Consider the following 27,908-nt stretch of genomic DNA (forward strand, 5'->3'; position numbering starts at 1 on the left):
GGGACAAGAAGTCTGATATATCCTTGTATCCAATAAGATTTCATATTATTTTTAAATAATAAAAAAAAAATATGAATGAAAGGCGGTTATTCAATCATCAGCGTGACTGTAAGCTAAACAGTATATGTTCATGATTGGCTATAAGCAATAATATTATGTATCAAGGACGAATAATATGCTCTTATTACCGGCATCCCTCACGTTATTTTTTTCTTAATTTTACACACCCGCTATTTTTTCTATCACAACTCACACATGCACACGCACACACTTTTTTTTACTCTCTCTCTCTCACTTACAACAATTTTTAAAGGTAAAGTATTGTATGATGAATAAGTCTATTACACTCTAGAGGCTACCACACTATACACATTTACATATACATCTATTTTTTTTTATTTTATTTTTTTTTGATTTTTTTATTTTTTTCTTCTTTCTTTTCACTCATTTTTCCAAAGTATTCTACATATATTGTTCATACATCCATTTTTTTTTTTTTTTTTTTACTCATCTTCATCTTGTGCCATCTTGTTTATACATATGTTTTTTTTAAAAAAAAAAAAAAAAAAATTTAAAAAAAGCCCTGTGTAAACACGACTTTTATTATTTAAAAAAAAAAAAAAAAAAAAAAAAGCATAATAATAGATAGTGTAAAACAGTTTACTAATTCAAAATCCGATTTTATTTTATTTTTTTTCAATTATTATTTTATTTTGCTTTAAAAGTAGATGCCTAAAGAAACTCAAAAGGATACTAAGCGTGCTACTGATAAAGGCGAAGATAAGAAGAGACGTAGTAAGAAGGATCCTTCTGCCCCTAAGCGTGGTTTATCTGCATACATGTTCTTTTCTCAAGAAAATCGTGCCAAGGTTAAGGAGGAAAATCCCACTGCCACTTTCGGTAAGTTTCTTCATTTTTTTTTCTTTTATTATTCTTACTAATAACTGGTCTTATTTCTTTAAGGTCAACTTGGTAAGCTTCTTGGTGAAAAATGGAAGGCTATGAGTGATGAAGAAAAGAAGGTAAGCTTTATATTAAAGATGGAAAAAAAAATGTATTTCTTATGCTTTCTTCTTTTTTTTTTTTAGCCTTATATTGAAAAAGCTGAAAAAGACAAGGAACGTTATGAAAAAGAAAAGGCTTCTCAAAAATAAAATACATATATATCGATTTCTCTTTCTTTCTTTTTTTTCTTTCTTTTTTTTTTATATCCTTTCTATTAAAGAAAATGCTAATAAAAAAAAATAAAATTTCTGATTATAATGAAACATGATTATTTCTCCCTTTTTCTTAAATAATTTTCATTGGTGCACAATCATTTATTCTTTTTTGTTACTACTAGTAGTAGTCTTTTTAAAATTTTCCATGCGTTCACCCATGGCTTTATATCTATTTCTTTCTTGACGTTCAGCTACAACTTGTGTTGGATTGTATCTTGATTTTAAAATACGTTTTACAGCCTCAAAAGATAATTTAAACTCTGTAGATATTTGTTTAACAGTATAGATTTCAGGTTGCTATAAATCTGATCAGTCCATCTTTTTCTTTTTGATCATTATTTTTTTTTTTATTTTTTATTTTTGGCTCTTACAAATCTCGCTAATGAACGAATCTTTTCCATTGTTTCTCTAGATACTCTTTTCTTTGGCAACCATGGTTCTTTAGAGGCAGTTGTAAATAATCGAATTGAGTTGAGATTATAACAAGACTTGCTGATAAAGAGTTTATTAAGCATGTATTTATTTACAGTTGTTATGAGGGGTATTATTATTATTGTATATAAAGAGAAGAAGAAAGAGAAGATTTGTAGCGGTTATTTAATAACTTGTGCAGCAGTTTTTTATTATTATTTCCACTAGTAATAATTCCGCACGCAATTTTAGTTTAATTGTTGAACTATAGTCAGTATAAAGAACTTTCACATAGTAGAGAGCAAAAAAAAAAAAAAAAAAAAAAAAAAAAAAAAAAAAAAAAAAAAACAATTGTTAATGACAAAAAGGGATTTGAAGGAATTGTTTACTTAAAAAGTGCAGTACCTATTTAAAATGGATATCTTTTTTTTTCTTTACTAATAATGGATGCATTATTTACTTTTTTCTATTAAACTTATTCACTTAAGAAGCACTTGTTAGCTTGGACACCATGCTTATATGTGTGTTTACATCATATCTGTTGAAGTTACAAAAAAAAAAAAAAACAAATGATATATTTATTTGTATTGAACTATTTTTCATGTTTTATCTATTCCTTTTACTTTTTTTTGCCATACAGAATTGTTTATTATATGAGCTTATTTGTGTAGTGTAAAAGAAAGTAATTGATCTATAGTATAGGCTTTTTTTTTTCTTTTTCTTTTAAAACTTGTCTCCTGAGGCGGTTCTTTAATTGTGTTGATCCTTTTTTTTTTTTTTGATTTTTTCCCCTCGACTTGTCCTTTTCTTTTCTTTCCTTGATATATTCATTTATTGTACTAGTTTAAAAAGGAATTTTATTTTTTTTGTATATGATAATAAAAAGAAACATTTTAATATTTATTACTTCTATTTCAATTAAAACTATTTTTGGTCTGCCTTTATCAACAATCATAAATGAAATAGATAATGGTAGTTCATCTACACTTATTGATTACAAGTCTCCAGAATTTTATGAAAGGTTATTTTTTATCGGACTCTTGGTATTATTAGGCGGTGTATTTGCAGGTAGTCTACAAATACACACATACATAATAGAATAACGCAATAATGTATTTTATCATTAGGACTTACAATCGGATTAATGGGATTAGACCAAACTAATCTTTATGTGTTAATAGAATCAGGTACACCGTTAGAAAGAGCAAATGCTAAAAAAGTATTGGCTCTTTTAGATAAGGGTAAACATTGGGTTTTAGTAACATTACTATTATCAAACGTGATTGCAAATGAAACATTACCTATCATTCTTGATGGTATCTTATCTGGTGGTTGGCAAGCTGTTGTGTTATCAACTGTTCTAATTGTTATATTTGGAGAGTAAATATGTATATAAATATATGATATATATGATATGTATAATAACATTTTTTTTTAATATGTTAGAATTATACCTCAATGTATGTATTAGATAAGAAACAGAAATATAAATTACAATCTTTTTTTTTTTTTTTTCTTTTTATGTATAGCCATTTGTGTTCGACATGGTTTAACAATTGGTGCAAAGACAGCTTGGTATGTATTGTACATAGATATGATAGATGTAACAATGATAAATACAAATGTACGACTCATAGAATAAATATGCTTTTAGGATTGTGCTTCTATTAATGTATGTTATGTATCCCATTGCTTATCCTATTGCACTCATCTTAGACTTCTTTCTCGGTGAATCTCATGGTACAGTTTATAAAAAGGCAGGACTAAAGACACTTGTTTCTTTACATCAAGCAAATCATGCGTCTGATGTGGATGCTCTAACTTCTGATGAAGTCACTATTATAGGTGCTGTACTAGACTTGAAATCAAAGCCTGTATCAATGATTATGACACCTATGAATGATGTGTTCACTCTTTCGACAAAAGATATTCTAAATGAAACATTAGTGAACAAGGTAAGTAACTCCCATTACAGTGAATTTATTAAATGAAATCATTGATATATATATATATTTGTGTAGATCTTAACTGCAGGTTATTCTCGTATTCCTATTCATACAGTAGAAGATAAAGAAGATTTTATAGGAATGCTTTTGACAAAACGGTTAATTACTTATGATCCAGAAGATGCTTTGCCAATAAAACAGTTTCCTTTGAATTCTTTACCAGAGACAAATCCTGATACAAGTTGTCTAGATATCCTTAACTTTTTTCAAGAAGGCAAAAGTAAATAACAAATATATACATATATATATTATATATTAAAACTTTATATGTATGTATTAGGCCATATGGCAATTGTTTCTAAAAATAATATGGATGGGTCTAATAGCGCTTTAGGTGTAATTACTCTGGAAGATGTAATCGAAGAACTTATTGGAGAGGTAAGTTTGTCTGTCTGTCTATCTATCTATGTATACATATTATTTGTATTACATAATCGTACTGTTGCTAATAACATTTTCATTAAAATAGGAAATTATAGACGAAACTGACGTATATGTAGATGGTAAAATAGATGAGTAAATACGTTTATTCAAACACTCAACTTTATTTTATAGTACGAAATAAAATACGTGTTGTCCGTCGACACATGGTAAATAAACGCAACACACACTTAACTGCTGCTGCTGTTGCTGCTGCTGCTGCTGCTGCTAAAAGAAGACACATGAATAAAGATACTGAGGAAAAAATGACAATATATGGAACTGTTTAATTTTTTTTTTTATATATCACTAACTACTACTAAAGCATTTCCTTCTCCCCTCCCAAATTATACATGTGTGTATACAACTATTATAAATGCTTGTTTTTTTTTCTTTTTTTTTTAAAAAAAAAAGAAAGATTTAATAACCTAAATACAATATAAATGTACATTTGTATATGGACAGTTAATCACTTGAATTTGTAATGTTTATTGTTCAATTTTTGAGGTTTTTTTTTTGTTCCATGCACACAGGTGGAATGAATCTAATTGGCCTTTCTACGGAAAGAACAACCTTCGGTCAAACGAGCACGACCACCGGTGGGTTGACAGAGGACAGTACCACAAGAAGAACACAAAACAACAGTTTGAGCATGGCTGAAAACAGTGCTAATGTTCAAACAACCTAAATAAAGAATATTGTGTTAAACAAAAAAAAGCACCATTATGAAATGCATTTAGTTTTTTTTTTTTTTTTTTTTTTTTAAAAAAAACGTACCAGGACACTTGACATCCATGAAGTAAGAGTTGGGAGATTGTACCAAGCGCTTGAGCTTGTGAGAACGCTTCTCGTGTTCAACAGAGGGGTTCAAGAGATCAACAGCCAACTAAGAAAAAAAAAAAAAGATTAAAATTGACTTTAATGCTTCCATTTCTAAATGTCATGTTGTTCCTCGATTTTATCTCTTCCAGTCCATCTTTTTTAATATGATCCATCGTATATAAATATATATCGATATATATATATAACGATCCATCTATTTATAATATCGTCTTTTCTTTTCTCTCTCTCTCTTTTTTTTTTTTTCCTTTATAATATACATTTATGTAGGTTGATGATACTTACAGTCATTGTTCAATAAGTGATCCTACGCAAAAAGAAGGAAGGATATTCAAATAGGAGCCTACTTCGAATCATTAACCCAATCCAAAACATGGAGTACAGCTGCCAAAAAACGATTTTTTTTCCTGTTCGGAGGAAAACGATTATATATATGTCCGGCTCGGATTTTTTTTTTTTTTTTTTTTTTTTGTATTCGTTATAAAAATTAAAATTTATAAAGCAGCCTATAGGCACATAATATCTTTATTATATTGGATTGCCCAGGTCAGTTCAAATTATGTGAAAAAAAAAAAAAGTATCTAAAAATCACTCTTATGGGACAAGAGATAAAAAAGGTAAAGGAAAGGAAAAAGAGAAGGTGAGAAAGAAAGGAGAGAATATTGCTAACAAGTTTAAAGAGACAACCAGTTGAGTCATTTCCTGCCTGGATCAAGAAGTGGAGGAGGTAGTTTATCGTGCATTAAGTAATCCATTTCCTGTAGAATGGTACACATAACTGGCCAGCGATAGAGCCAGGCAGAAACATCCTGAGAATTTCGGTACTTATGCTGAGGGAGATGATTTAAAAGAAAGGAAAGGAAAGGAAAGGGGATCTGTATTTGATCGTGGCAAGAATAAACGGGTGTGCATGTACAAGCATTCAGTGGCGTGTGACCGACTAAAAGTGTACATGAGGATGACATGGACAGGCTTTAGGTAATCCTCCGGGTAACCAAGTTTCTATATATTACGTGGAAAATTTCGAAAATATAGTTTCAAATTATTTTATATACATGCTCCGTGGTGCATTTTCTGTAAGTAAAAAAAAAATATGTGGTTATTTTTACTACAATGACTAAAACTAACTTTTAATAGGATATGAGAATGCCTTTGATCAAGTCTATCGTATATGACCATGTTTTAAATGTCTTGTTTTCTTCTGTACCAGTACATATAACGGCTGGCAATATCTCAAGTTCTTTAGACGAACAGACACAAAAGAGAGTTCGTACTTTTTTTGAACCCCCTGATGTTGGAGATCAGAAACAGGCTGCCTTCACTTCCTGTGACAAAAGAAACGTTGAATAGCGCTCCATTCAACATTATGCCAACTTTAAGGTATATTCTCGAAAAATATAAATCAGTAATTGCTGAAAATCAGCAGCAAGCATCTTCAGCACAGTCACCAATAGTTCAATATCAACAGCCTGTTTTACAAGAACCAGAGTCGTCAAATCAGCCACGAAGAAGACCCAAAAAGAAAAAAGAATTCAAAAAAGAACAAAGACTCAAAGAAAAAGACAGAAGCAATCATACACAGTTTCAGCCACCTAGAACATTTAGCTTGTTCTCTAATCCTAGTTTGAAATGGCGCTTTATAAAGATAGATAGTCAAAACCTGGTTGGTATATTTAACAAAAGAATTTCATCAACACAGCCTGAAGAAACGCTTTTTAATTATACCCAAAGAGCTTTCTTTGAATGTTTTGATTTTAAAAAGTTAAAAGTCAACAGGTAAGTTTATAACGGGTTATAATTGATATATGTGTATTAATTTTTGTCTCAAATAGTCTCCAAGGGTTGCAGAGCTTACCAGAGCAGAAAGGGAAGATGTTTCTCAATAGTCTGTATACAGATGGCTATACCTGTAGATTATCTTTCTGTCGCAAAAATTATCTTGGCTCAATTACGGATAAGGTTTCGCTTAAGTTGCATGACTTTACAAACGAAGAGGTTAATCATCATTTTCGCCCTTGCACTGTTGATCTCCAACAGAAAGGATGTATTTACTTCATACCATGGTGTTAATGACATAAGGCGCTTATCATCAGCTGAATATTACGATATGAATGGTAATATTAAACGCCAAAAACAAGAACAAGAGCGCAAGAGAAGATTGAATATTGAGCAAATTGAAACTAGTATACCTTCTCCAAAAACTGCAAGTCTGGAACGTTACAGTGTATACATATCATACATGTTACAGAGTTTTGATACACTGTCAAGTTTTTATAGTTTCCACACTGCGAGACTAAGATGGTGTAATTACTTTAGGTCTCAGCGAGCAATAGAAAATGCTGTCAATATTTTGATCAATGGATCAAAAAAATATAATAAAAATAGAAGAAAGAACACAAGAAGGAATAGACGGAAGAGAAAAAAGACTTCGATTAGATACTAAAGCAGTCAATCCGATTCCCATCATACAAAAATTGGGAAGAAAAAATTAAGGTACAACACACATTCTTTTTATTTTACTTCTGAAGCATTAACCATTTTTATGTTTTTTTTTTTTTTTTTTTTTTTTTTTTTTTTTTTTTTTTTTTTTTTTTTTTTTTTTTTGAAAGAAACTATAAAGAGAAATTTGAGGAAGGTGACCGCAAAAAAATGCCTATGGTTGTATTTGGCGATGGTTTGAAAAAACAAGTCTCAAGTGGAATTCAAAGGTTTAAGACATGGTGTTGTTGAAAAAATATACTGACAGTTAAAGTTGAGAGAAAAGCTCGGTGAGCTATTACTTCTGGATATTGATGAATATAACACATCAAAGGTAAAACACAAATGCATTCATATTACATGAGCAAGACTAACTTCTTTTATAGACTTGCAACAGTTGCTTACAAAAATCGGTTGAAAATTTCAAGCATGGCGAACGTAAAATCCATCAAGTATTAATATGCAAAAATTGTAATATCTATTGGAACCACGACGTCCTGGCTAGCAAAAGTATGTTCACCATTACTCAATCTATTTGGAATGGGAACGATCATCCTACTGTCTTTCAACGACAAAGCGCCACCTCAAATGTGGTTGCTGCACCTTTACCGGTGACAGCCTAAAGATACCTACCTACAGGTAAGAAGTCTTTACGAAAAAAAAATAGCATTTTTTTTTTTCTAACGTTCTGTCTCCATTTAATTTCTCCTTTGTCCCATTTTTGCATCTGTATCTGAATTTTCTTTTTTATTCATCCAAAAAAGGTAAACAACTATTAAAAAAGGGGTTTTCCTTCCTTTTTTTCCATAGCGATCTGACCAGGGCAAAACAGCATATATAAATGCTGTGTGCTCATTGGTCATTTTTTAATTTTTAAATAAAATTCTTTAATCGTATGCAAACTATTGTTCATAAAAAGATAGGTTATCCCTAACTAATTATTACTATAGTAATGTTTTATTTACAGAAATAGATAGTATAGTTGTATAGTAGCCATACACATAAGCTAACAAATATGTGTTGTATTTATGTATATTTTTTTTTTTAAAAAAAACAACTCCCTGAATAAACATAAGATATTGTCAAAATTCTTTTGGAATTAAGAGTAAAAAAGAAAGAAAGAAAGAGAGAGAGAAAGAGAGAAAGAGAGTGAGTGAGTGAGGTGGATCAAACAAATTCTATATTTTATTTATAGAAGAGATAGATTTCTAATATTTCGTTTTTGCAAGTTACATGCTACATCGTAAATTACATAAGGATGTGCCAACACAAAAGAGGCATAACTTTTTTTTTTTTTTCATCGTGTTATCTTTTGTATAGTCTTTGGTACTCTATCTCTTTCTTCTCTTTAAAGCCATTATTACTTTCAATCTGATCAAAATTTAAAGAGCCTTGTTATCATGATCATCATAAAAAAGAGCTCAATTGCCATAATACAGAAATAAGAAAGCTTACAGCCTAACTATTTAAAAGGCATAAATCGTCAAGAAGATCTTGTACAATTACAATTGAAAAAAGCGTTCCACAACAAAGCTAAAAGGGAACATCCTGTAAAATTGTAAGAAATAAAACCGCTGTATAAAATGACATTTTTTATATTGTTGATAGCTTATCTATTCTTATTCTTTTGGAGAATGTATGAACATCATGCTCTGTCGTGTAACCGCGTTTGACTAGTTTTGGCTTAATTACTTTACAAGAATGTTCAATATATTCACATGAATATAAATACATATAAAAAAAAGTAAACAAACTTCTTCTTTTCTTTTTCTTACTTTCTTGCTTACTTTCAAAGAAGACAGTAATGCTTTACTACATTCAAATAAAAGGCAAAACTTATCTCTAAAGTATTAAAAAGAAAAGAGAAAAAAAAAGACAAGGGGAAAGGCAGAAGAGAAGATTTAACGCAAAGTAAATTAAAAACAAAAAAAAATACACTAAAATTAAACTTTAATAACTTCTCCTTCTTTTCATTTATTTTTTTTTCTCCTGAATTTTACTATAAAAAAAAAGTACATTTTTCGTTTTTTTTTTTCCTTTTTTCTTCTTCTTTTTTCTTTAGCTTTTTTTTATTTTTCCTATTCTTCTTTATTTTTACTTGAAACCATGGGTAGACATTGTCAGGGTTATGAAGTGTGCTCAAGTCACATAGCTTGGCTTACTTGAGTTTGTAGAACTGTCCGTTTATAACATGGCTAAAGGAGAGGCCTAGACTCTCTTTTGGTTACTACATGCATATCCGCCTTCACCTTGGGTTATTGCAACCTTAGATAATTGATGGGACCTTATCGAATTTTGACTGCTCAAGTTTGATTTATTTCCAAAGGAGGAGGGAAATAAAAAGGATACTTGGGGTTGGAAATTGTAAACCTGTTCCTTTTTTAGGGAGATTAGCGTACTCTTTGTCTGCACCATTGAAAGGGCTTATCTCAAGGTTTAGTTTTTCTGTTTTTCTTTTTGGAGGTTTTCCTTCTTTTTATTTTTATCTAGTTGCTGTTTATAAAATAAAAATAGATAAGGATGCACAGCTTACGTTTCTGACCGTGGTTTTTTCATCTATTCATTTAGGTGAAGAATCCCAACTTGTATTTACTGTTAAGTCAAAAGTAGATGCTAGGGGTCAAAGAAGGGACATTCTCAGGTAAACAATAGTCAAGTCGTGCACTTCATATATCTGGATTTCTTCCACTTCGCCACGCTACAGGTCAGAATGTTTAGCCCGGCTTCCAATGAAACTTACATCCAACTGTATTTTTTATTGGGGTAGGAAGTGAGGAATCCTATCTTTTTCTTCTAGCAAGGCTTGGGTCAGGTTGGACTTTGCCAAGTGTCTACTAGTTGAAATTGGACGTTTATCTTTCAAGTAGAAATTTAGAGGGAGAAGAAAAAATTACAGCCCGTATCAATTTGTGTATGGGTTGTAATATTATTTTTGGGATTAGATATGCTTTCACCTTCTCGTGGTTAATCCTGTTAGTATCAACTCTCTTCTACTAAAGAGATTTGAGAACTAAGAAAAGCATCCTTTTTTTTTATAATATTAATAAAAATAAAAAATCAATTTAATAAAGTAGTGCTCCATAATAAAGTTGCTTCTCTAATAATATATAATAATTAAGCGTTTTTTTTTTTTTTTTTTTTTTTTTTTTTTTTTTTTTTTTTTTTTTTTGTGGGTCAACCTATTTTCTTCAACTGTACTATTGATAAAGTATTTTAAATATAATAACTTTATCGTCATACAATGATACTTTTACATCTATTTCCTAAATACATATTCTTGATCATTCATACCAAATCATAGATGAAAAAAGTAATTATCTAGAACTTTAACATAGTGAGTCTTGATTAGTGTTGAACAAAACCCAGAATAATAGAAAGTTTCTTCCAGGAGTTTTAGGAATGCTTTTTATTATCATCGTATTAAGTAAAAATTTATTAAGAACAACCTGTCGTTGGATATAGTTATTGTATAGTATTAACATTTGCGTATTTAGCTATTGTTGCTTACACTAATATAATTATCAAATATATTGAGCATAGGGAACATTATTATTATATGCCATATTTACCAAAAAGGCAGCAGACAATTATTCTTATCGAAAAGTTTGTAGTGCTACACCTATTTTTTTCAGCAAAGGATAATAAATATTTATTTATTTATTTTTTTTTCGCTTTTAATGAACAAAAAAGCTGATATTGATATTCTCTGTGCAGCGTTATTAATGATTCATACCTCAAAAACAGCTCCTCATATAAGTCTGTTTATATCCTCAGAAACATAAATTCTAATGCTCAATAAAATCATAAGGGAGCATAAATCCCAACAGTAAATACAGTAATAAGAATCCCCTTCTTTTACTTGATTGCTTTCTTCATGGGCTAAGTAGTTTTCAGCATGAATATTTTATTTTAACAAATCGAAACAAGAGTGAATTTTATTTTTTAAAAATAAAAATTCACTGATATAAATTTAAAAAGACATTCACAGAGATAAACTTGATGATGTATTTTTTAATAGTATGTCTTTGGTTTCAAAAGGTTGATCAGTTAGATAAGTAGCTCCTTCCCCTTTTTTTTTTCTCATTTAAAGACATAAATATACACTTAAACTGATTCATTTTTGAAACATCACAAATAGAATAATTCGAAAAAAAAGGTGATTGCTTAGTGATTTGATCAAGACTAATAGAATTGCAGCAAATTGTAATACTATTAAGATAATAACATATATTATTCGTATCATGCTCAACTATGTGACAATACTGTTTAAAGCCTCTATCATAAACAGAGTCTCTATTTACAAAATAGATCATGTTATCATTCTATTGAGCAAATAAAAAGATATCCTACTAAAGAACACCATGCTTCTATTAAACTGATAAGTATACATATATATATATATATATATATATAGGTATATGTATATAGGTATAGATATGTCAAAAAAAGAAAATGAAAAAAAGGGGAATGACCTAGAAAATTCAAGCAGGCAAAAATTTCCGCAAATATACCTTTCTCTTCTTGTCTAGGATATACAAATATAAGCAATTTATTTTATTGTATTCAAACCTTCTTGTATAAAAAGTAAATGGCCACAGTTGCTCTAATGCCTTCAATCAAGGAAAATATATAGCCCATACATGCTGAATATGTCCTTCCTTCTTAATTATTGCCGAGGAAATAATAATTAAAAAAATCCTTTTATAGGTAATATAAAATAAATAATATTAATTATTTTCATACTTTATCTGAAGACGATTTTTTTTTTTTTTTTTTTTTTTTGAGCAGTATAAAGCTAAACTACTCGTCTCCTAATGCCATTTATGATAGTAGCTTTTTTTTATGGATATACACAAGCGTACTTTAGTTTGGAAATGCCGTATATTCAATAGTAAATGAATATAAATATGGCTACGTCTTTTCTTTTTTTTTAAAAAAAAAAAAAAGATTTAAAAAATATAATGATTATTACGCTTCATTTCAAATAATGAAAGTTGGTACTTCATAGCAATCGATAATGCTGAAGTTGAATAAATAAATACAGGTAAATTTGCCTATAATGTTACTTATTTTATAGAACATGTGAAAAACTTGATTATTATAAAAAAAAAATAAAAAATAAAAACGGAAAAACTCATTGTATAAGAATAAGTAACTTCATTGGATATTGAAAAACTTTTAGCCCTAATTCTTTATTCCGTGATTAATGGATTTTATTTATATTTTAAAATGTTTCATTGATCTGATAAGAATGCTACTTCATTTCATTATTAAAGAAGAAATTATGCGTTTATCATAATTTCTTCAATATCAATACACGCACACCACATTTTAATAAATAAATAAACTCATGTGCTTATTTTTTTATTGTTTAACAAAAAGTAAAAAAGTAAAAAAGTAAAAAAAAAAAGAACATTTAAAATTACCTTTTCAACTTTTATCCATTAAAATAGGATAGTTCATAAGATCTCCGAAAACAAATAGTTCCTCTCTCCTCAATATACAAATGTTATATTATTGATCGGATATACCTTATTTCACAAACAATGGCAGTTATTTATATTAAGAAAAAACATGAATTTGCACATTTTTTTTTGACTTTCTAATGAAATAAGAATGACTTAATTTAATTTATTTATTTTTTTATTTTTATTTTTTCATAATTGAGTAAATTTTAACATGTTCATTTTCTTCTATTATGAAACACACGAAAAAAGATATTTGTGTTTATGTGTCAAAGAATTTTAAAATACAACAATCATTTTAATAACCGAAGAACAATAAGATAATATGCAGTAAATCATGAGTTGCTAATATAGAATCTAATATGGCATTTGTTTAACTTCCTTCATTTGATTATAAGAAAAAAAAACGAAGAGACCAATTGCATTATATAAAGTTTAGAACAATTACTGCCTTTCATTTTGCATTTGTTAAGTTTTAAAATGATTCAAAACTGAATAGTAATTATACATTTATTTGATATATTTATAAGGGAAATATTTTCTACCATTGTTATACGCCCGCTTATGATTTTCTTTGATAAGGTTTTTTTTTTTTTTTTTTTTTTTTTTTTTTTTTTTTTTTGGGGGGGGGGAAAGGGAGGAGAAGAGAAGAATAAAGAAGAGTGGAGGGAATGAGTCAGAAAAAAAAATAAAGAGCAGTTTTTAAGACATAATTGAAGATCACTACTATTTTTCTTAAACTTTCCCTTTTTTTTAATTTTTTTTTAAAAAAAAATAACTTTGCTCAGTCTTTTGTTATATTGAATTTACATCCTTATATCCCTTTTATTTTGTATATACGTGTTTAATATTTATTTAATTATGGGTAAAGGACAAAGATCACAATCTATTAACTCCTTAAATTTTCCAAGATCAGTGCTCGAAAATGGTGGGCTTTTAATACCACAAAAATTGGAACCTCTTCCTACTGTGTTAAGTACAACTGTAACAGCTAGAACCATTACAGCTGGTACCACACATTATTTTGCTACGACTATGAAAGATAATAAAAAGAAAGGTTCATGTCGATGGGATATTACAGGAAAGAAAAACTATGAAGAATTACGTCAAGAAATGGAAACAGCACCATTATATATCTTAGTTATTACATATCTAAATATCTTTACTTTAATATTATTTGGTCACTTAAGAGACTTTATTGGCAAATATTTTAAGCCTAAAGAATATGCCCATCTAAAAATGAATAAGGGTTATGCTCCACTTGTATCTGATTTTGATTCATTTTATACTCGTCGTATGTACATGCGTATTCGGTAAGTATATACATATATATTTGTTTTAACAGTTAATTAATTCAAACTAATCCACTTCTATACACATATTTATAGTGATTGTTGGAATAGACCTATTACAGGAGTTCCAGGAAGACAACTTAACGTATTAGAAAGATATACTCCTGATTATAATAAAACCTTCAAGTAAGTTTATTATTATTAGTTGTAGTTAGTATCATCAGTAATTCTCATAACAAAAATATATATATACATATTCTTCTATAGATTAACTGGAAAAGTCACAGAGAACTTGAATTTTTCTTCATACAATTATCTTGGTTTTGCACAGAGTTTTGGCCCTTGTGCGGATCATGTCGAAGCTTCTGTTAAGCAGCTAGGTATTTCATCCTATAGTACACGTGCTGAGGTTGGTACAACAGAATTACATAGAGAATTAGAACAAGTTGTGGCTAGATTTGTTGGAAAAGAAGATGCTATGGTGATTAGTATGGGTTTTGCTACTAATTCGACCACTATACCCGCTCTTGCTAGCAAGGTATATATTTTAAATAGGATATAAAATATATATTTTACTTATTTCTTTTTTTCCTTATTATTAGGGATGTCTTATTATTTCTGATGAGTTAAATCATTCCTCTATTATTTTTGGTGTTCGATTATCTGGTGCTTCTGTTAGGACATTTAAACACAATGATATGAATGATCTTCGTGAACTCTTAAGAGAGGCTATTTCACAGGGACAACCTAGAACGCATCGTTCATGGAAAAAGATAATTGTTATTGTTGAGGGACTCTATTCTATGGAAGGGACGATTGTGAACTTACCTGCACTCATTGAACTGAAAAAGGAATTCAAGTTTTATTTATACATAGATGAAGCTCATTCTATTGGTGCCCTTGGTGATGTAGGTGGTGGCGTTTGTAACTTTTATGGCATTGATCCATCTCATGTTGATATTTTAATGGGCACATTTACTAAATCTTTTGGCTCAGCAGGTGGTTATATCGCAGGGGATAAGGCTATCATTGACCATTTAAGAATTCATAATCACGCTTATAATTATTCAGAGCCTATGTCAGTTCCTGTTGCACAGCAGGTACTTACTAGTATGAGGATTATTAGGTAAGTTGTTAGAATAGTAAATATAATTCAAATTAAAAAGGTATATTATTATTATTATTGACACTTTTCCTATTATTAGTGGTGAGGATGGTACTAATGAAGGTCAAAGAAGGATTCAGCAACTTGCAAATAATAGTCTTTATTTTGCAACTCGATTACGTCAAATGGGATTTATTGTTTATGGCGATACTGGTAGCCCTGTTATTCCTTTATTACTATTTCAACCTGCAAAAATCCCGTAAGTGAATAAGCAAATTAAGAAAAAAAAATACAGGTATATATAAATTAATAGTCTTAATATCTATTAGCTGCTTTTCAAGAGAGCTTTTAAAAAGAGGCATTGCTGTTGTTGTAGTTGGCTATCCTGCTACACCAATTATTAGTTCAAGAGCAAGATTTTGCATTTCTGCTTCTCACACGAAGAATGATTTAGGTAAAAAAAAAAAAAAAGAAAAAAGAAAAGATTTACTTATTTTTTTTTTATGTTACATATAGATTTTGCTTTACAAGCTATTAGTGAAATTGGTGACAAGCTATCACTTAAAATGAAAAAGGAAGATGTTACTTTAAAACTTTTAGAAAATTAGAAGATACATACCTTAATAATAATAATTATTACGTAATAATATACAATATGTCTAGTCTTTTTTTTTTTTTTTTTTTTTTTTTTTTTTTTTTTTTTTTTTTTTTTTTTTAATCTGTATTTTAAAAATTGTAGTAAAAAAAAAAAAAAAAAAATATGTATATAAATTATCCTTTTGTCTATCTCTTTAATTTTAATGCTGAAACCCACTAAAAACATTACAATGGACGGTGATTTTGTAATGCGTGAACGCATATCTGGTGCAATTAACGCTTTGAGTATTTCGCCCGATAACACTTCAGTTGTTGTTGCTGGACGAGAAAGTAAACAATAAAAAAGTTTTCCCCCCTCCTCCTCCTACTAGCTCTTTAGATGTAATAAACTCTTTATTATTATATAGTATTAAAGGTATATAATCTTCAAAAGACAAAAATAGTAGAATCATTGAATTTAAGAGCGGGGAGTCACTTCAATTTGAATTATAGTAGTAATGATGTGAAATGGGGAAACAATGGTAGATGATGATTTTCTTTTTAACTTTTGCATAAAATTAACTTATTATTCCGTATTAAAGCAACAAAAACAAAAATCGCTACAGCGGCAACAAATGGTGCAATCATTCTATGGGATTTAAATAGAATTGGCCGTAAAGCAGGCAAGTCTTTTGTTACTTTATTAATAATAAAAAACAAAGAGATTAATAAGGGATCAAATATACTTTAGAACGAGTCATTACTGAACATTCCCGTGCTGTCAATCGAATTAGCTTTCAACCCGACAATGGTAATATCCTTTTAAGTGCATCACAAGATGGTACAATGAAATGTTGGGTAAATTGAATAGATGGAATAGCTTTTTTTTTTTTTTTTCGTAATTTGTAGGTATTAATTCAAATCATATATAATACTAGGATTTTAGAGATCCTAAAAATGCTGCTCGATATCGATTTGAAGGAAAGTCAGAGTCAGTACGTGATGTTCAATTCAATCCTGTTAACATTTATGAATTTGCTGCTGCTTTTGAAACAGGCACAATTCAGGTAAACAAAAGCAAGAGAGGCTTAGGCTTTTAACGACTTTCAATCATTAATTATTATTATTATTTTCAGAAATGGGATATGCGTAACCCAAAGGCATTGTATAATAGAAAAGTAAGTGCACATAATGGCCCATGTTTGACTGTAGATTGGCATCCAAATGGAAAGTTTGTTGCAAGTGGTGGAAGAGACAAAACAATTAAGGTAATAACAATGAAAAAAAAAAGATGGAAAGATTTTGTTTTTTACTCATATTATGTTTAGGTATGGGATATGACATCAGATAATAGACGACCTTTATATACAATTAGAACAATGGCATCAGTTTCACGTATTCAATGGCGACCTGGATTTGAAAATGAAATAGCATCTTGTGCATTACTTACAGATAGTAGAATTCATATATGGGACATAAGAAGACCTCACATAGCCAAATACACATTTGACGAGCATGATACAACACCGACAGGTAAAGTCTATACAAGTGTATAATAACTACCAGATTATCCTAAACTTTGTATATATGTATATATATATGAATATACAAAGGATTTCTATGGTTAAATTCTATTGAACTACTTTCTGTTTCAAAGGATAAATGGTTTATTCGACAAAATATTAAAGGAGCTCAGCGTCCGTTTGATCTTTTAAAACGAAATGGAGTAGGATGGAATATACAAGGTGATATTGCATTTGCTATCGATAACAGCTCTCGGAATTTGTTTGTAGATGAAAGTTTAATAACAAGGCCTCATAATAATGATTTATCCAAAAATTGGAAACGTTCTGTACCTAAGCATACATTAGAAGAAGAAGTAAGAAAAAGAAAAAGACCTATACAATTTAAATTACTTACAAACTGATTTTTATTAGATAAATCAATATATACCACCACAGAGTTGTGGAATTGTCCATATGCCTTTATTTGACTTTAAAGCGTTTTCTGTTTTTGCCGAAAATTATATTATTTCAAGTGATGATGTTCCATTAGCCTGTGCAATTAATGGAGAAGTAAAAGAAAGAGAGAGAGAGAGATACATGTTATACACTATATTTATATTTATTTGTTTCTTTGTAAATAGTTAGCATGGAAGATGGGTAGATATCGCACAGCTCAAACATGGAAAATTATAGGCATGTTTTATAGTGAAGAGCCTGATACAGAAGGGTCCATTCATGATTCTCAATTGGTAAAATATACATTTATAATAGAGTTGTTACAGAGCTTATTTCAAATTATGATGTATAGAGTGCTACGGAAAACATAGAAGGCATTAAAGAAGAAGAAGATAATGGAAGTAGTTTTCATATACATGAAGAAACCTCTCATTCATCAAACGAAGAAGATTTAGATAGTTCAAATACAAGTGAATCTTCATTTAATCAGGATTTATTAGTTAGTTTTAATACGAGACTTCCTTGGAGGCATGAGCCAGTTGTGATGGATTTATTAGAATATTATACAAACCAAGTATGTTTAAAATATCCTTTTTTTTAAAAAAAAAGAAAAGAAAAAAAGAAAAAAAGAAAGTTATATATTTAATTTTGTATAATAGGGGGACGTGCAAATGTGTGTTACTTTATATCTCGTATTAGAGAAATATTTAAATATTGATAATGAGAGGTTAGAAGATTGGTTTAATGCGTATATTGAGCTTTTACAGAGATTTAAACTTTGGTCTACTGCAACTGCTATTATTAAAGCATGTAAAATACAAAATGTCAGAGAGCGTAATGAGGTAATATATGATAGGAAAGAAAATGCCTTTATATGTATATTTTCGCTGATTTCTATTTTATTAGAATGCAACCACAATTAATGTTGCTTGTAATACTTGTTTTAAACTTGTCAATGGTACAAGTGGTGGATCTTGGGCATGTGACAAATGTCGCCGTTTATTAAATCCTTGTACTATATGGTAAAAAAAAAGAAAATTAATTTGCAATATAAATGTTTATATTTGAAATTATTTAGTCATCAAACAGTTCAAGGTCTGTATGTATGGTGTCAAGGATGCAATCATGGAGGGCATCTTACTCATATGAAAGAATGGTTTACTACTGAAAAGCAATGTGCAACTGGATGTGGGCATACATGTGTTTTACAACCTTTATTATCAATAACAACAACCAAACCTAGCATTTAATTAATTCTATTCGGCTATTTATACCAGTAAATATTATCTCTTTATAAAAAGTAAACATATGAAATCAGTTTTCATTTTCTTTAGCAGCTGCTCTAAAGAATATACTGCATTTATATTATTGTATATATCGAAGTTTTCTAAAAGCCCTTAGAGCTAAATTAATGACTAAGATCTAGTAGATCGCTTGATAAGCTTCTTTTGTAAATACTTGATGTAGTGTATAATTGTTTATATGGATATTGAACAGTCAAACCAATTTAATTAAATTCTCTATGATGATGTATTATAGGTTTTACTATTCTAAGAAAAAAAAGGAAAAGTCTAGTATATTATTTACGTAATTATTAATATTGTAGTAGTAATCTTGCTCTTAATTTATTTATTCAACACATATTTATTACTAACTTCCTGCCGCTACTATCACTGGCTGTCCATATAAAACATTCCAAAAAAAAAAGAGATAAGATAATGAGAAAAAAAAGAATAAATGAATTAAACACCGATATTCAGCTACTGCAACATTTTTCTCTTTTTTTTTCCCTTTCCCTTCTTCATTTATTTATTTTTTTTTCCTATTTAACCATAACTATTATATAATACTTTATGCTTGATATACAGAAAGACTCTTCTGTTTGGACATCGTCCTCCTCCTCTTCTTCTTCTTCTTTTTCTTCTGTTGAATTAGACGATCGTTCCATTCCAACCGAATTGCTTCAATCGCTTCGACAGCATTCTATTTTTCAACGTACCAATAATGAAAGCTTTATAGAAAAAATAGCTTGCTGTATGCATCTTCGAACGTATGGTCCTCGAGATATTATTATTGTAGAAGGTGAACCAGCAAAGGCTATGTTTTTCTTATTAAGAGGTTCAGTAGATGTTTGTAGCGCCGATTTTGAACGTATTTATGCAACTTTACCGAAGGGCTCTTGCTTTGGTGAAATTGGTATTTTGTATTCAATGCCTCGTACTGCAACTGTCATTGCCAGTACAAAATGTATTGTAGCATCCTTGACAGCGGAGGAAGTGAAGACGATTTTACCTCAGTATCCTAAAGTTGAAAAAATGCTTCGATTTGAAGCTGAAGAACGCTTAACTTTATTAAAGAAAAGTAAAAACTTGAATGAAACAAAAAAAATAAGCTACAAGCCTTTTACTGAACGCAACGTTGAAGATCTCACTAGCGCTCATAATTTATTAAAAAAGGTTTACTTGCTTTATCAATAATAATAATAATCATGACGAATTTTTTAAACACTAATAGTATTAATTTAAATTAGATTCCTTATTTTCAAAGTTGTCCAGAAGAATTTTTACATTATGTTTCTTTAAAAGTTGAACCACGTCATTATGCGCCCAATGATTTAATACTTAAAAAAGGAGATATTGGAAAAGAATTATTTTTTATTTTAAGCGGTTAGCTATTTATCTATATTTAGCTAGAAAACATATATATATGTACATAACTGACTTAACTTACTATATCAATATGATAGGTACAGTTGAAATAACAAATATGGACACAGTTTTATCAGACTCTTTGACTCCAATTGAGCATTTATCTACAGGTGATTATTTTGGTGACATAGCTGTCTTATTAGAGACTCCAAGAACAGCTAACGTAAGAGCTGTAACTCCAATCGAATTATATGTATTAAAAAAATCAGATTTCATGGATGTATTGAATCGCTTTCCCGACTTGCAAGCACATTTTAAAGCAATGGCAGAAAGCTCTTTAAACAATTTAAGATTAAAAGTAAGTAGTTAAAAAAAAAATACAAATACATAAAGAAACTAAATAGTTTATAATCATATCCTTATCTATATCATTTAGGCTTCTTTGATTTGCAAAGTGGATGCTGTGACAGGTTTATAAAAAAATTTTAATGTCATCAAACAATAATGGCGTTGAAGCTAATTTTATTATTATTATTATTATAGCGACACCTGTTATACCAACAGGTACGCCTGACGAATGTCTATCTTTTACAAACGCACCTGTCATAACCCCAGATTCAGTATGCAGTACAACAAGTGATCAAGATCCAACCTTATTACCTCCATCCACTACGAATATGCTTAAAATGACTGAAACAAGAAAAAGAAGAGCAAGTGTTGCTATTTGGTCTGATCCAAACCTTGTTGCACTTGCAAACCGAAATTTAAAATCCGTTGCTGTAAAAGGATCAAAATTAAAAGAAGAAGAAGCAAAAAAGAGTATAAAAGCACCAACTTCATCACTTATCTTTAGTGGAGATGGTCGAATTGCGTCGCTTAATGAAGAAATCTTAAGTTTAATAGTCAACAATCTGGATTTTTACTCTATTATTCAACTATCAGCTGTATCAAGAAAATTCCATGAATTTGTTCTTCATAACGATAAGATAATGCATATAGTTGATTTAAGTCATCTTAATAAGCGAGTGACAGATAATACAATTGCATCTATTGTGAAGATAACTGGTGTCCGTGCTCGTAAACTAAATCTATCTCAATGCTTTTATATTACGGATGAAGGCTTTAAGGCTTTAGTCGACTATATGCCTCACGTAGAAAGTATGGATTTGAACTCTTGTTGGCTTTTGACAGATAAAAGTCTAGCTTACCTTACAGTCGCTTGTCCTCATCTTACTGTATTGGACTTGTCTAATTGTAGAAAAATGAGTGATATCGGTCTCTTTAAATTACTAGATGAAAAGGTAAGTCGAAACTATCCTCAATTGACTCATCTTTCTTTATCCTATTGTAAAAAGTTATCTGACATGTCTATGGGTTACCTGGCTGAATTCTGCTCCGAGACACTTACTTCACTTAATATCCAACGCTGTACTCGAATTACAGATCAGGGGTTTCTTAAATGGTCGAACACTCAATTCCCATCATTAAGAAATCTTAATCTTACTGACTGTAGTTTCTTGACTGATCAAGCTATATCACATTTAATTCTTGCTGCTCCTCATCTAAAAAACTTATCTCTCAGCTTTTGCTGTGCCTTATCAGATAGCGCCATTGAGGGCCTAAACTCACTATCTGAATTAGAACATTTAGATGCTAGCTTTTGTGGTGCTGCCGTATCAGATATTTCAATCAAAGCTTTGCTTAGTTCTAATAAACTGAGAGATACAATACAATCACTAAATCTTAGAGGCTGTGTTCGTATTACGGATAAATGCGTAAAATCAATCTTGGAGTGGAGTCATTTAGAAACATTAAATATTAGTCAATGTCCCGGTATTAGCTTAAATACAAAACAGTTTGTTAAGGAATCTGGAAGTATTCATAACTTGGTTGCATAGTAAAACTGATAATGTGTGTGTATGTGTATGTATGTGTGTGTGTGTGTTTTTTAATTTTTGTACATTATTTTGTCGTATATATTTTTGTATATTATAAGTTAATAAAGTAGACCATATTATCCCCAACTACAATTAAATGATATCAGCTTTATATAAAATAAAATAAAATACGAGAATTTAAATAAGGGAAGGATATAGTCTAATCGTTATTTTCACTATACATACATATATGTATATATCATAGATAATATTTCCTTTGAGAGAAAGGCATTTATACATAGATGCATATTTAGCAACATTCCATTATCATAGTTAAAAGTTATTTACTATATAAAAATTATTTATATGTGTATATACAAGTTTCTTTCTTTTTTTCTTTTCTTTTCTTTTTTTTTTAAAAAAAAAATAATAAAATAAAAATAATTCATCAAAATGACATATCTACAAGATTATTAATAAGATTTAATAGAACTTTCAGATTCACGTCTCTGTGCTCTATCATAACCGGTATTGAAAAGCTTTTGTTGATGTTGTTTTTGAATAAATTTTGCTGCTTTACTGTCAGCACCTTTACTACTTTTTGTGATAAAAGTAGGAACAGCTGTGAATTCATGTCTTGACTTATCAGCAAATTTATCCCAAATAACGATTGTACCCACTTTGATCATGTCAATGATAAAAAATGTTCCCAATGAGATGGCGATAATGATCAATCCACGAGGCCATCCAATGCCTTCAATGTTTGCATCTGCACCAAATGCACCATAAACTGATAATATCAGAGCAATGATTTGAGTTCCAAGTACAATAATAGTGAAAGCGAGAGACGGTATACTCTTCCACCAAAACGTATTTGTACGTGTAGAGAAGATGACAAAATGAGGTGCTATATTATAAAATCATATAAACATGTCTGTGTGTATACAAATGCAATATATATATATATATATATTTTACCTGAAGATATGTGAAGATACATAATAGTTGAAAGTTCACCAGGTGTAACATGCAAGATATTACGGAAAATATAAAAATGAGCAAAAGAGAAACCAGATAAAACAATGGCAAGAACACAAGATAATACGAGTAACAAACGGAGACGCCACATATCAGGGGTATGTGAAATAGCAACATTATCTACGGCCATAATCAACGTAGCAGCATCATTCAGTAATGAAATTAAAATAAGAAACACAGGCGGCATCTTCCAATTTTCGACCATCGTGATTACGAAAAAAAAGAGTAAGAAATGAATAGTTGATGTAATACGATAAAGAGCATAAGATTGAAGTCTTTGGAAAATTACTCTCGACACTTTTATACCATCAATAATGGCTGATAATCCAGGTGCTAGCAAAACAATATCGGATGCTGAACGTGCAGCATCTGTTGAACCAGCCACAGCTATGCCGACATTTGCCTTTTTTAAAGCAGGAGCATCATTGACGCCATCACCTGTCATGGCAACAAAATAACCTCTTTCTTGTAATAACTCTACAACCCTATATTTGTGTTCTTTAAAAAGAGGAAGAAAAAAGAAAAAAAAAGAAAAGACATAGACAATAAGAAACACTTGAAACGTTTACATATATATATATATATATATATTTCATCCTTGTTTACCTGGCACAACACGAGAGAAGCCATCAGAATAGATGCAGGCATCAGAAATTTCTTCTTCAGATTTTGAGGGATCAATTAATTCATTGACATCCAAAATATTCTTGCCCATACCAAGTCTTCCAGCTACTTCTTTAGCTATAATTCCTTGATCACCAGTAATCATTTTGACGGAGATACCATATTGTTGACACTCAGCCAATGTAGCAGCAGAATCTTCACGAGGTGGATCAATTAAGCTTAATAAACCTACTAATTCCCATTGATTCAATCCATTTACTGTACGTGCAACCCCCAAGGACCGAAGACCACGACGAGCAAATGCTTCTACCATTTCCTCAGCTTGTTGGTGCCCCTGTACAAGACTTAAAATGACCTGTGGTGCACCTTTTGCTACACGAAACTTATTCTGTGTTGCGATTTCTTCAATCGTTGCTTCTGAAATTTTTTCAACAGGATTAAAAGGTTTAAATGATAAAACTTGATATCCTTGAACAGTATGACTACCATCATTACTAACTTGAGGATGTAACCTCTCAGCAGCATTTCGCACCGCAAATTCGATAGGATCATCCGTTGCTATCTCTGAAGCAAGATAAGAGTATAAAAGAATATCATTTTTATCATATGTCTCAGCTAAATAGGGCTCATCAAAGGCTAATTCATTCTTTGTTAATGTTCCAGTTTTATCACTACATAAAATAGACACAGAAGCGAATTCTTCAACAGCCGTTAATCTTTTAACGATGACTTGATGTTTTGCTAATTGTTTAGCACCGATAGCCATAGTGACAGACATTACAGTGGGTAAACCTACAGGTATCCTATTATTTATTATATGAATAAATGATGACATAATATGTATGTATGTATGCATATTATAATTTTTTTTTACGCTGCAATTGTTAAGACAACCATTTCATTAAGCGCTGACAACACTTGATCTTTAGTAATTTCACCCGTTTGAATTTTTTCTTCCACCAACTCATGTATAAAGATGATAAGAACAAGTAGAACAGATAGTATGATAAGGAAATTACCGATATAATTAATTACTTTCTGAAATCTACCTGATCCAGTAGTAACTGAAATGAGACTGGCTGTCTTGCCTATAAATGTATCAGGGCCTACACGTATCACTACAGCTTGTTGTTGGCCTTGCTTTACGACACAAGATGAATATACAATTGATCCAGGCTTCTTTTTAATAGCTAATGATTCACCTGTCAATGAACTTTGATCTATTTGAATGTCTGTTTCAATCGCTTCCCCTGATGCGCCTATTCCTAGTAAACGTGCATCTGCAGGGACAATATCACCTATTCTTAACACAATAATATCGCCGACAACAATATCTGATGATGCTACTTCAATTAACTTTCCATTTCGCCAGCATTTACTATGCAATGCAAGGCTATTCTTCAATGATGTTATTGAAGACTCTGCTCTAGATTCTTCTATATAACCGATTAATGCGTTGATAATAAGCATGCCTAAAATGATACCAAAATCAAGCCAATCTCCTGTTACTGCTGTCAATATCAGTGATAAAATCATCAAGTATGAAATGGCTCCTGTAACTACATGTACAACAATAGATAAAGTATTAGAAAAGAAATTATTAAAGATAAGTTATTAAAAAAAAAAAAAAAAAAAAAAAAAAAGCTCACAAAAGGAAAGAAAGTGCCACAGTTTATTTCTCTTTTTTTCTTGTAATTCATTTCTACCAAATCTATGCATTCTTTCTTGAACTTGATCATCAGTCAAACCAAAAGTTGGTTTTGTTTGAAGATAAGGCTCGAGATGAGTAGGTACATCATCCATGATGTTGTGATGCTGTTTTTCGTCATTAGATAAGGCTGAATTAGTTAAAGGTACTACTTCATCCAAGTCATTTATATATTGGTTGGTTATGTCTTCTTGATCTATCAGTTTCCGAAATCCCATAATCGCTATTTTGATATATGTGTGTGTGTATATGTATGATGGAAGAGAAGAAAAGAAAAAGAAAGAGTTAAAGTGGTATATTGTTATATGGATAATAATTCTGTTAATTAATAGAAAGTTATTTTAATTGGATTTAAAGTGACTTTTGTATGGTGGGGCTCAGGGCGGCATTTCTCCAGCCTTTTTTTTTTTTTTCTTGGCTTTCTATATTTGTAATATAACGTGGCTGAGTAAAATAATAATGAAGCTAATTAATGTATATTTGTAGTGGCTGTACAAAATAGTATGAGCATTTATTTGCAGTTGAGTGATATATATTCTGAAGTAAGACTAGTATACAAAACTAAGTTTTTTTTTCTTATTAAAATGCAAATACATAATTAATATAAAGGAATAAGTGTTGAGTTAACCTAGTCTTCTTTTTTTTTTACTACATATAACAAAATAATCGATGCTTATGTATATAGATGGTTATTAACTAACTAACTATGTTAAATATAAGACATAAGGAAGATTCAAAGAGACTAATATCAGTAGTGAATAATGATTCTTAAGAAAAACTAATATAAAGCTATCATGATATAGTATGGTCCGTTTTTTTTGCCATCAATACAAAAGAGGCCAAAAAATCAATATAAGTGTATGTGTAGTAAAAATTATTTACTATACATAATATGAATATAGGATAGTATTATGTGTATACGATAACATCTGAATATACAGTATTGTTATACATGTATAAATTCGTTATCTCACTCTAGTTTATTATACTTATTTTCTTGAGGTTTTATAGTCATATTTGTATATTTGTATGAAAACAGCAATGCTATATTTATTTAAATAAGAGAAAGATACAAAAGTAAATATAATGGGTATCTTTTAATACGTTCTTTATGTAAATAAACGAATGTGTCCTTAACTATTTGCATCAATATATATATATATATAAAACTACTAACAATATTCACTTTATTATACTTTACACTATTTAAAGGAATACACCAAGTAACCTTTTCCCAAATTAAATTTAAGGAGTAGTAGTGTTAAAATAAAAAGATTAGCAGAAGAGGAAAAAAAAAAACGCGTTTTATTTTTAGAACAAAAATATTAGTCTATGCTGCATAATCAATTGAGTATAAAAACAACGCTATGCGTCATGCTTATGATGTTAAAAAGTTCAACGAATTTATCTCAAGTATAATAAATATAAAAAACCATTATGCACTTAGAAAAATAATACGCGTTAACATATACGCCTTTATAAACTGTTCATTTGATATACAAACTAGAACCCGTCATTAAGAATATCCTTAATAAGAACATATAACAATAACCAATCTTATTGACTTAAACCCTTTCACTAAAATTATTTTAGTAGATTGTTTTTTTTCATATTAATAATAACTACTTAAAAACGTATACAATCAGGATTATCAAATAGAATTTCTAAAATGACGTTGGAGTGAAATCATTTTTTTTTTTTTTTTTGATAATAATAAGAATGAATATAAAACAAGAAGAGTTTACAAAAAAAAAATCAGTTTCTTTTACTATTTTCTTTTATATATAATAAATAATATGCCTACTAATCAAGCTACAAAAGTCGTCTATAAAGGTAATGGTAACAACGAATTTTTTGTCATTGCCAACCCTGGTATGGTCAGCAAATGGAGACATGATAAGACTATTCCATTGATTGATGTTGTTCAAAACTTTGAAGTCCATACTACTCCTACTGGAAGCAATACAGGTGGACCCATTCGACCTTCTACAGGTGTTTTAATGGATACTTTTGATACCACTAACGAAGATGAAATTGTAAAAAAAATTATATCTGAAGGTGAAGAAAAGGGTCTCTAAAGTTGTTGTTATTATCCTCATCCTTACATTTTTCACACCAGCTTTTTGTATAAACTAATTCAATATATAATACTGCACATACTTGTTTATATATAATTAAAAATAAACATCTTGACTTTTTTTTTTATATGTATATGTTAACTACGTTTTATTTTAAATGA

General features: G+C 29.8%; 11 protein-coding genes across 11 annotated transcripts; 7 read left to right on the plus strand and 4 right to left on the minus strand.

The window, feature by feature from the left end:
- The first annotated feature begins 262 nt into the window (after positions 1 to 262).
- On the plus strand, positions 263 to 1,268 carry BX663DRAFT_494820 (high mobility group box domain-containing protein). Its single transcript, XM_051525552.1, has 4 exons — positions 263 to 313; positions 729 to 900; positions 964 to 1,022; positions 1,089 to 1,268. Exons 2-4 carry the CDS (start codon positions 729 to 731, stop codon positions 1,152 to 1,154), a joined length of 297 nt encoding a protein of 98 aa, XP_051387083.1. The 5' UTR covers positions 263 to 313; the 3' UTR covers positions 1,155 to 1,268.
- A 51-nt stretch (positions 1,269 to 1,319) lies between these two features.
- Positions 1,320 to 1,735, minus strand: BX663DRAFT_548181 (uncharacterized protein; the record flags this gene model as incomplete). Its single annotated transcript, XM_051531062.1, has 2 exons — positions 1,320 to 1,517; positions 1,592 to 1,735. The coding sequence occupies 2 exons, from the start codon at positions 1,733 to 1,735 to the stop codon at positions 1,320 to 1,322; spliced, it is 342 nt and encodes a 113-aa protein (XP_051387084.1).
- A 662-nt stretch (positions 1,736 to 2,397) lies between these two features.
- Positions 2,398 to 4,472, plus strand: BX663DRAFT_494827 (uncharacterized protein). The gene is made up of 9 exons (XM_051525553.1): positions 2,398 to 2,699; positions 2,759 to 3,011; positions 3,078 to 3,091; positions 3,161 to 3,206; positions 3,286 to 3,586; positions 3,653 to 3,857; positions 3,918 to 4,015; positions 4,107 to 4,140; positions 4,193 to 4,472. Exons 1-9 carry the CDS (start codon positions 2,504 to 2,506, stop codon positions 4,345 to 4,347), a joined length of 1,302 nt encoding a protein of 433 aa, XP_051387085.1. The 5' UTR covers positions 2,398 to 2,503; the 3' UTR covers positions 4,348 to 4,472.
- Positions 4,473 to 4,502: 30 nt separating this feature from the next.
- Positions 4,503 to 5,233, minus strand: BX663DRAFT_494829 (40S ribosomal protein S27). The gene is made up of 3 exons (XM_051525554.1): positions 5,183 to 5,233; positions 4,835 to 4,943; positions 4,503 to 4,741 (listed from the first exon to the last, which is right to left on the minus strand). The coding sequence occupies exons 1-3, from the start codon at positions 5,186 to 5,188 to the stop codon at positions 4,602 to 4,604; spliced, it is 255 nt and encodes an 84-aa protein (XP_051387086.1). The 5' UTR covers positions 5,189 to 5,233; the 3' UTR covers positions 4,503 to 4,601.
- A 292-nt stretch (positions 5,234 to 5,525) lies between these two features.
- BX663DRAFT_494832 (uncharacterized protein) lies at positions 5,526 to 5,839 on the minus strand (the record flags this gene model as incomplete). Its single annotated transcript, XM_051525555.1, is given in 2 exon segments — positions 5,526 to 5,758; positions 5,769 to 5,839. Coding segments are annotated over 2 exon segments (191 nt in total), but the record flags the coding sequence as incomplete, so codon positions are not given.
- A 213-nt stretch (positions 5,840 to 6,052) lies between these two features.
- BX663DRAFT_128153 (uncharacterized protein) lies at positions 6,053 to 6,800 on the plus strand. Its single transcript, XM_051521530.1, has one exon. It carries the CDS (start codon positions 6,189 to 6,191, stop codon positions 6,675 to 6,677), a length of 489 nt encoding a protein of 162 aa, XP_051387088.1. The 5' UTR covers positions 6,053 to 6,188; the 3' UTR covers positions 6,678 to 6,800.
- A 6,901-nt stretch (positions 6,801 to 13,701) lies between these two features.
- Positions 13,702 to 15,892, plus strand: BX663DRAFT_534405 (pyridoxal phosphate-dependent transferase; the record flags this gene model as incomplete). The annotated part of the gene is made up of 8 exons (XM_051530571.1): positions 13,702 to 13,849; positions 13,898 to 14,153; positions 14,229 to 14,318; positions 14,400 to 14,670; positions 14,735 to 15,258; positions 15,338 to 15,496; positions 15,567 to 15,691; positions 15,754 to 15,892. The coding sequence occupies 8 exons, from the start codon at positions 13,702 to 13,704 to the stop codon at positions 15,843 to 15,845; spliced, it is 1,665 nt and encodes a 554-aa protein (XP_051387089.1). The 3' UTR covers positions 15,846 to 15,892.
- Positions 15,893 to 16,005: 113 nt separating this feature from the next.
- BX663DRAFT_128190 (WD40-repeat-containing domain protein) lies at positions 16,006 to 19,404 on the plus strand. Its single transcript, XM_051521531.1, has 15 exons — positions 16,006 to 16,164; positions 16,242 to 16,355; positions 16,416 to 16,496; positions 16,565 to 16,671; positions 16,752 to 16,880; positions 16,950 to 17,081; positions 17,142 to 17,346; positions 17,427 to 17,692; positions 17,751 to 17,888; positions 17,960 to 18,067; positions 18,127 to 18,348; positions 18,434 to 18,616; positions 18,681 to 18,796; positions 18,853 to 19,237; positions 19,314 to 19,404. Exons 1-14 carry the CDS (start codon positions 16,038 to 16,040, stop codon positions 19,022 to 19,024), a joined length of 2,100 nt encoding a protein of 699 aa, XP_051387090.1. The 5' UTR covers positions 16,006 to 16,037; the 3' UTR covers positions 19,025 to 19,237; positions 19,314 to 19,404.
- A 223-nt stretch (positions 19,405 to 19,627) lies between these two features.
- BX663DRAFT_426629 (uncharacterized protein) lies at positions 19,628 to 22,320 on the plus strand (the record flags this gene model as incomplete). Its single annotated transcript, XM_051522562.1, has 4 exons — positions 19,628 to 20,230; positions 20,305 to 20,440; positions 20,521 to 20,784; positions 20,939 to 22,320. 4 exons carry the CDS (start codon positions 19,628 to 19,630, stop codon positions 22,318 to 22,320), a joined length of 2,385 nt encoding a protein of 794 aa, XP_051387091.1.
- Positions 22,321 to 22,674: 354 nt separating this feature from the next.
- On the minus strand, positions 22,675 to 26,005 carry BX663DRAFT_494859 (plasma-membrane proton-efflux P-type ATPase). Its single transcript, XM_051525556.1, has 5 exons — positions 25,611 to 26,005; positions 24,836 to 25,520; positions 23,944 to 24,764; positions 23,278 to 23,835; positions 22,675 to 23,206 (listed from the first exon to the last, which is right to left on the minus strand). Exons 1-5 carry the CDS (start codon positions 25,885 to 25,887, stop codon positions 22,773 to 22,775), a joined length of 2,775 nt encoding a protein of 924 aa, XP_051387092.1. The 5' UTR covers positions 25,888 to 26,005; the 3' UTR covers positions 22,675 to 22,772.
- A 1,460-nt stretch (positions 26,006 to 27,465) lies between these two features.
- Positions 27,466 to 27,747, plus strand: BX663DRAFT_427069 (ribosome maturation protein; the record flags this gene model as incomplete). The annotated part of the gene is made up of 1 exon (XM_051522596.1): positions 27,466 to 27,747. The coding sequence occupies one exon, from the start codon at positions 27,466 to 27,468 to the stop codon at positions 27,745 to 27,747; it is 282 nt and encodes a 93-aa protein (XP_051387093.1).
- Positions 27,748 to 27,908: the final 161 nt, after the last annotated feature.

Source organism: Cokeromyces recurvatus (assembly GCF_025118155.1).
Source record: "Cokeromyces recurvatus strain NRRL 2243 chromosome Unknown BX663scaffold_2, whole genome shotgun sequence".
NCBI lineage: Eukaryota > Fungi > Mucoromycota > Mucoromycetes > Mucorales > Mucoraceae > Cokeromyces > Cokeromyces recurvatus.

Bases quoted from the DNA above. Each gene is read 5' to 3' on its own strand.
- BX663DRAFT_494820 (XM_051525552.1), top strand. From the start codon at position 729: ATGCCTAAAGAAACTCAAAAGGATACTAAGCGTGCTACTGATAAAGGC. The intron at 901-963 runs GTAAGTTTCTTC...TATTTCTTTAAG, and splicing joins AAATCCCACTGCCACTTTCG to GTCAACTTGGTAAGCTTCTT. The intron at 1,023-1,088 runs GTAAGCTTTATA...TTTTTTTTTTAG, and splicing joins TGAGTGATGAAGAAAAGAAG to CCTTATATTGAAAAAGCTGA.
- BX663DRAFT_494827 (XM_051525553.1), top strand. From the start codon at position 2,504: ATGATAATAAAAAGAAACATTTTAATATTTATTACTTCTATTTCAATT. The intron at 2,700-2,758 runs GTAGTCTACAAA...TTTTATCATTAG, and splicing joins ATTAGGCGGTGTATTTGCAG to GACTTACAATCGGATTAATG. The intron at 3,858-3,917 runs GTAAATAACAAA...TGTATGTATTAG, and splicing joins CTTTTTTCAAGAAGGCAAAA to GCCATATGGCAATTGTTTCT.
- BX663DRAFT_494829 (XM_051525554.1), bottom strand. The intron at 4,742-4,834 runs GTACGTTTTTTT...TTCTTTATTTAG, and splicing joins CATGGATGTCAAGTGTCCTG to GTTGTTTGAACATTAGCACT.
- BX663DRAFT_128153 (XM_051521530.1), top strand. From the start codon at position 6,189: ATGTTGGAGATCAGAAACAGGCTGCCTTCACTTCCTGTGACAAAAGAA.
- BX663DRAFT_128190 (XM_051521531.1), top strand. From the start codon at position 16,038: ATGCTGAAACCCACTAAAAACATTACAATGGACGGTGATTTTGTAATG. The intron at 17,082-17,141 runs GTAATAACAATG...TATTATGTTTAG, and splicing joins GAAGAGACAAAACAATTAAG to GTATGGGATATGACATCAGA. The intron at 17,347-17,426 runs GTAAAGTCTATA...GAATATACAAAG, and splicing joins GCATGATACAACACCGACAG to GATTTCTATGGTTAAATTCT.
- BX663DRAFT_494859 (XM_051525556.1), bottom strand. From the start codon at position 25,887: ATGGGATTTCGGAAACTGATAGATCAAGAAGACATAACCAACCAATAT. The intron at 25,521-25,610 runs GTGAGCTTTTTT...TTGTACATGTAG, and splicing joins GTGGCACTTTCTTTCCTTTT to TTACAGGAGCCATTTCATAC. The intron at 23,207-23,277 runs GTAAAATATATA...TTTATAATATAG, and splicing joins GTATCTTCACATATCTTCAG to CACCTCATTTTGTCATCTTC.